We start from the raw sequence: 6,911 nt of genomic DNA, 5'->3' as shown, positions 1-6,911 counted from the left end.
TTACAAGGCAGAGACCTTGACTATGTTGCTTGTGGTGGTGGTGGAAATGTTCGTGGAGTGGCTGGGGCTGCTGGGCGGAGGCCTACTCTCGCCTTCTGGCGTGAGTGCCGGCGGCGTGGGGATGCTGATGATGGCTGTCGTTATCTGGGCAGTTTTGCAGTTCGGTCTCAGCCCATCATCTGATTTCATGTTGAGACTGGAACGACTAGAAAACAAATTCAGTGTTTGGCTTTTTTTTTTTTAAAACCAGACAGTAGAAAGGATGGGAATGGTAGTTGTTCTTAATGAATATCTTACTCCTCTAACTAAGGGCACCAAAATATTCGGAAGACTCCACTTAAATGTTCCCCCCAGTTCCTGCAAGGCATCATTTATTTCTACCCAGATTACACTAAGCTTTTTTAATATTCCCCCTGATCAGGATACAGCTTTTCACGGGGCAAATTGTTCTATGTTTCCATTTCATTCTTGCATAATTCTAGTTTAATTAAGAGGACATCTAAATATACTGTCCTATGTACTGTATCTTTTCAAAGCACAGGTAGTTCTTTCTGAGAAAGAGATGTTGTCTTCCTTGCATTTCAAATGCCTCTTTCAAATTCACTGTCCCTTGATCTTTTCTATTTTTTCATCTCTCTGCAGTAGTTTCAAGGATCTGGCAAGTGGGAGCATTCTTATTAGATCTGCATCAATTGCATCCTATAATTAATTACAGAGGGAAAATGATAGGTTGATTTCTGTGCATCTGCACAGCTACAGGAGTCTGCTATTACCAGCCCAACATGTTCATTTTAAACACAAGGCCTGTCCTTTTAAAATGTAAAGCTCCCAGTTGGAAAGCTATTGCTGTTGTTATCTCAGAGTGACTCACCAGGAGGATGTTTCTTGATCGCTCAAGCATCCCAAGAACACGGCAGAACCCATTCTGCTCCCCGGTTGCCTCAGTCACAAGCTGAGAGTGGGGCAGTCTTAGGGACTGGGTGGTTCTGCCAGTGGTAACCAGTACACCCAGTTAGTTGCATTCCACATGAAAAACAACTTAAAAGCTTTTTTTCTCTCTCCATTCTTACACAGTTTGGTAAGCAAGTGAAATAACAAACAGTGTTGACATTTAAAATATCACTGGCATCTGATTTAGCACCCACTGACATAGGCAGAATAGTTGACATTCCCCTGAATTACTGTTTCAGGTGCTGGTTTAAACTATTGTCATCTTGAAACTGCAATAGCCAGAGACTTGTTTTGTGCTTATTCATTCATAATTCATTCTCTGAAATGCCCTTCTGACTTCACCCTGGCACAAAGTAATCGCTTGCTGCCCTAAAGGCAGCTTTGTTTCAATTTCTAGATCCCTTTGATAGGAGTGGGGAGGAGAAGAATGCCAAGTTCAAAAACAGCCCAGTGCACAAGAAGCTTAATGGGCTGAGGGGGATTTGGAAAGTAATTTAATGTTTGCAAGAAAGATATGGTGAAGAAATGATTTTTTTCAGCAAGTTATGTATAAAATGAAAATTTCAGAATTTTCTATTGAGACACTTCTTCACCTGTGTCACTAATAGCTTTTTAGGTGAGAGCTACTAGGACGCCATTGTGAAATTCCTCCTTATTTGTTTCCCAGTGATGCTTGCTGCTTACAGTTGCGATGTAGACTTTCAGACAATGAAAATCAGTGAACTGAGTGTCCCTGGTGGACCATGTCAGTGTGTACAGCTCTTAACAGCTTTTGCTGACAGACACTGATTAGCCAGTTGTCTTTGCCTGCTCCCAGTAAAGGCTTGGAAGTACTGGGCTGTGTGGGAGGTGGGCTTTGAAGTGGTCCTGTGCCAGCTTTGGTGAGTGGTTCACAGCTGGGAACTGCTGGCTCCTGCCTGTGTGATTAGCACTTCATAGGCAGGTTTCAGCTGGAATTTGTTCTTCTATGTCCAGTCTGGCCAGAGAAGAGCTGCGCTAGAGTCTAGCTTTGACCTGGTTCTTCCTGGAACAGCTAGGAGCCACTTTCCTTGGGTTGTCATTAGAAGGAGGGAAACAAAGATGTTCCCAGCACTAGACCCCTCTCCCTGGCTGGAGAATAGGCCTGCAAGAATATTCAGTTGGATAATGCACTTCAGAGGTTTGCATGCAGTAGTTAGCAGCAAGAGCCTACTTACTGTACCTTGTTGTAAGTGAGGGCTGCTCACTGCACTGGATGTGGATGGTGCTGAGCTCCTGCATGCTCCGGAGGCGAGTGGCTGGCACACTGGAGTTGGGAAGGTGAGTGGTCTTCTTGTTACGGCGAGAACAGCAGGAGGTGGTCAGTCCATGGTGACTTGACAAGGAGGGGCTCCGAGAAGAAGGATAGTTCTGCATTGAGCTCTCCATGCAGTTCTGCTCGAACAGTTGCTCATCTATGAACTCATGGTTCTGGCAGGGAAAAGAATAGTGCCATTACTTTCTGGGGACACCAACAGCTTTGGCCCAACAGCAGTTTGTTTTCAACGGCACCTTTTGCTAGGTTGGTGGGATGTGTCAGCCGCTTGTCTGTGTAAGATGCTCTCTGCCTCTGTGCCTAAAAATATTTGCACTAGGCAGATCTTTAGAAGAAGTGACTCTGCCCTTCCAATCACTGCAACCAAGAGAAGATTTTGTTCTCCTGCATCGGGAGGGGGATAAGGGAAGCTGTTGCAGTGACAAAAGCATGATAGTCTATCAATGCTGCTTGCTTATGTAGTCTGAGATGGTTAATATATTGTGTTTGAATTTTCTTTCATTTTTATGTCTGGATTCCAGAAGTGGCTTTGGAAAGTCTGCAGTGCCACATGGTTATGAAACCCAAGAGGAGATTTAGGCTCCTTTTTCTTTGACCCTGGGTATTCAGATGACCATCTTGACACATAGCTTAATTGCAGGATGTTGCTTGTATTGGCTATTGGGTGCAAAGCATACCTGCAGTTCATTGAGTGCTATTAGCTGAGTGGAAATAAATGTGGCAGGTGAGAGTGGGAAGTGTATAGGGGCAGGAAATTCAGAAAGCTGAGTCTGTAAAGAGTTTTTGTGCTAAGGAACAAGAAATTGTGAAAGAAAACGTGTGTGTGTGTACCCAAGTAGTTCTAGTGAACATACTTTATCCAGTCCCTGTCAGCGTCAGAAAGGATGGGAAACAAAAGCAACCATGGTGAAGGCAGCCATCGGTTTTCTTTGGAACAACTAACAACTCTCACAAGAAACAAGAGCACTGGATAGCCAAAAAGAGCCACGTGCACAAACTCCCAAGGACAAGACCAGGAACGAGAAAGGAAGCAAACACTCTCCAGATATGTCACAGAGACCACAGAGAAAACAGATTGAATTAAAAAGGAAATACCTTGATGGTGGAAGTTCGTACAGATAACAGGGGATCATCCACAAGATAGGACAATCCCTACGGGACAACATGCCAACAAAAGATAAAAACACAATTGATTGTCCATTCCGGCATTCAGAAGTTTAGTCCCAGCATTGCATCTATTGCCTCAGCATTCCAGACGGCTCACTCAAGTTTGAATGGGCAACCAGACCTTCTCTTCACCAAATCTTGCCTGAATCAGACCCCTTTGTTCCTTGCTTCTCACGCTTAAGCTTTTTAATGTTGTGTTCTTGGAAATAGAGCAAAACTGCTAACAACTCTATTACTTTGATCTTTTGAGAGCTGAAGGCAAAGGAAAACAAAGTTTCAGCTGCTGATTCACAAGCAACGAATTGGAATTGTATTGCCATTGGGTCACCAATGGGTATGGGTTTTGATCATACTCTGTGGAAACACAGAAGAAAGGTTTGGGTTGAAGGACTAGATTCAATGCACTCAGCATTTGGAGAAAACATGGCATGTGAATGTCCATACTCTATCTGGGAGTTGGAATGAGTGGAAAAAAACTCTTTTTGTTTGAACAAACTCCATCTGTTGTGTTGATATGACAAAGTAACCTCTGTTATGGCAGCTAGAAGTACTTAGGTCACTGTCATCTGACACACCAGATTTGTGAGCCATTCACAGCCATTCTGGGGCTGTATGCTAGTGACGACCGCAGATACCACGACAATAAATAATGTTCTTTTAGAATCCTTCTGTGTAGTTTAAGGAAAGGTGAATTGCCCATTGAAACAAGTTTGCAACCATGGTACATTTCTCATGCCATTCCTGCAACTTGGTTACAAAATGACTCTTCAGTATTTAAAAGTTCTTTTACTGCGATTTAAATTTTTGGGAGGAGAACTGTTGCATAGTACTTTAGTAGATCATGTGAACTATAGAATTTTCACACAAGCTGATTTGAACTATTTTGATTGATAATTTCAGACCAGAATCCAAACTTACTACGTGATTTGATGCAACATCATGGTAATAACTGGCAGAAAAATGTAGGGGAAAACACATTAAATATTTTGCAGATTCTCCCTCCAGGTTTTAATAAAAATTCAAAGTATCATTGTTAATGCCATTCTTTGCTGAAAAAAAGCAATGTTTGGAACATTTTCAACCACTGAGACTCACTGTCTGAGTGGGCTTGCGTGCTGAAGGCAATCTAGCTTTGTTAGTGTGGTAGGCTAATACATCCACAAATTAGGATCCACAAATGTTACTTCCAGCCCTAACCGGCTCATTAGTAATGGAGCAACTCATGCAGCTCCCAGAGATGTCCACTGTCCCTGTGCAGAGGTCAGAATTTCTCTAAGCCTTTACAAAGTCAGGGCCTTACAAGGGCAGACCCTGGAGGCAGGGTTGTCAGCTTTTATTTGCTTCAGCCAATTTGTAAAACTTTCCAAATGGAAGTATTCTTTAGAAATATGAGTCATAGTAGTGAAGCTTTTAAGCATAAAGTTCTAAACTAGAGTCAGATTGTGAAATATCTGCTTGTTATGTAACATCCAAAATTGCTAGAAATAAAGGCAAGATGAGTCTTATAAATTCAGTAGTCATTGATACAGGAAGAATCAGTTCACTGTCCTTGGAATGGTGACCTTTATAGCTCATTGCAATGAACCAGCTGTTCTCAGCAGGTCACTGTAATTAACCAGTCATCTTCTTCCAGTGTATCGGTGAAGCCTAAGTGGTGTTATTCCAGCATAAGCCAAACTATGGAAGTGAAGGTGATTTGCCTAAAAGAAGGCTTTTGCAAGTCAGAAATCAAAAGTACATTTGGTGATGGATGCAGATAGAAAAAGGCATGAATATTTCAAGTGTTAACCTCTCTCCATTCTTTCTAGAATGAATCATGGTATAGATAATGTGTTCCTTTACTGCAGAACCTTTTATATATACCTGGAAGTAAAACATATGTATCAAATAAATATCTAAACTGTTCCGAGAGACTTCTGCATACAGAATCATTTAATGATGAAAAATAAAATTTTCACTCCAACACCTTGCATGACACGAACAGAAAAATCATTGTTAGAGAATCTGCTTGACTGGCTTTGAGGTAAATTACCTGCTCTTGTAACCAGAACTGTATTGAGAAAAGATATGTGCAACCTTTAAACCCATTAAAAGAGTTCATCTGCTCTGTGCCCCATAAAGGGCTAAAGGTTATTTTTTTCCAGCCTGTTGGCACTGGTGACCAGGTTGTGGTTTGGAGTCACTGACAGCAGTTTTCTCCTCTTAAGAAAGCAGAACTGTCCTTTATTACTAATTAGCACAAGTGATGAGTATATATGATGTGTGACTGACAACATAAGACAAATGCAGTTTAGTTCTCTTTCAGAAGCACTGAAGAAATTAAACTTAATGTACACCTTGTTTATAGGATCTCCCTAACCCCATGCTGAAAAGTTATTTGTGTTCAAGTGAACCTGACTGAGCAACCTGCTATTGACTTTGTACTGGTGTAGATGACTGTGGAGTAGCAGGTAATTACATCTTTATCCCTTTGCACAGTAATTACTTTTTTTTTTTCAAAGAAGACAATGAAATAAAGTGCATTTATCCCATTGCAGAATATTCTCAGCAGCTTGAGTGTCAGCACCCTCTAGCATAGTTTGTAGGTTTACTGAGTATGTCCAACTGAGTGCTACTTCAGAGCATCTGTATGCACATCTTTTCCATATGAAGCCTGGGCCAGGCACAAAGACCTAGTAAGATGTAAAAGGATTGTATTGCTACTTACGGTTGTTTTTTCCAGGCAGTGCAGCAGGTGGTGATGTTGGCTTTCAATTAAGGAGGTGCCTTTAGTCATATGCTGTTCATCTTCAGTAGATCCCTAAATAGCCAGAAAAAGGCAGGGGGGAAAACAAAACCCAAACCAAGTGTAAAATCATGAAAACAAACAGAACTACCAGCATTAGCTTTCACAGGGATAAAGATAATTTCAGTGTTGCCAGCTCTCAGGTTTTTCTCATGAGTCTTACGAGGTTATCTCATTTTTTTTTAATGATTTGGCTTGTAGATTCAGGTGAGGAACTCAGCTTTGATTCAAAACCAGTGTGTTTCTAGCCATTTTGTAGCTGTGGAGGAAACCTGGGAAATACTGTTGACATATGATGTCAAGGCTCAGGAACCAGAAGGTAAAGAAGAAAAGAACCTGTGCTGTTTTATTTTTCCAAAAAACATTAAGACTTTCAAGCTTGACATGACCTTTGAATGCCAACAGATGTACCCTGAACGCTAGTCTCTGTTAGGAGACAAAACACAAGCTGTCTTGCTGAGCTGAAAGCCTGGCTCTGCGTGACCTTCAGGGCTGCACAGAGCTGGGCCTGTTGGAACTTGCATGTGTTATTGCCAAAGCCTCCTGAGTGATGGCTGCACGCCAGATCAAAAAATGTGAATCCAGGCTTCGTGTCTTGGACTTTGTAATACTGTTTCTAGAGATAGGATTCCTGGCTCTGTCTCTCCTCTTCATGGATATGACCAATTGTTTTCCGCACTTTGTACCTGCAGCGTATCAAAAGGGGGCTGCTCT

At 41.8% G+C, this 6,911-nt stretch overlaps 1 protein-coding gene across 1 annotated transcript in view; it reads right to left on the bottom strand.

Annotated features, from left to right (window-relative positions):
* LOC104080677 (potassium voltage-gated channel subfamily D member 3-like) overlaps positions 1 to 6,911 on the bottom strand; it is a 31,087-nt gene continuing 24,176 nt past the window's right edge. The window contains exons 4-7 of the mRNA XM_009583154.1: positions 6,120 to 6,212; positions 3,341 to 3,397; positions 2,153 to 2,400; positions 1 to 205 (exon numbers count right to left, since the gene is read on the bottom strand). Of these exons, the coding sequence (XP_009581449.1) occupies positions 1 to 205; positions 2,153 to 2,400; positions 3,341 to 3,397; positions 6,120 to 6,212 (603 nt within the window). The remainder of the gene's footprint in view (positions 206 to 2,152; positions 2,401 to 3,340; positions 3,398 to 6,119; positions 6,213 to 6,911) is intronic.

Source organism: Fulmarus glacialis, unplaced genomic scaffold (assembly GCF_000690835.1).
Source record: "Fulmarus glacialis isolate BGI_N327 unplaced genomic scaffold, ASM69083v1 scaffold13228, whole genome shotgun sequence".
NCBI lineage: Eukaryota > Metazoa > Chordata > Aves > Procellariiformes > Procellariidae > Fulmarus > Fulmarus glacialis.
Note: the sequence above shows the minus strand (reverse complement) of the source record. Positions and strands in the feature narration are given on the sequence as shown.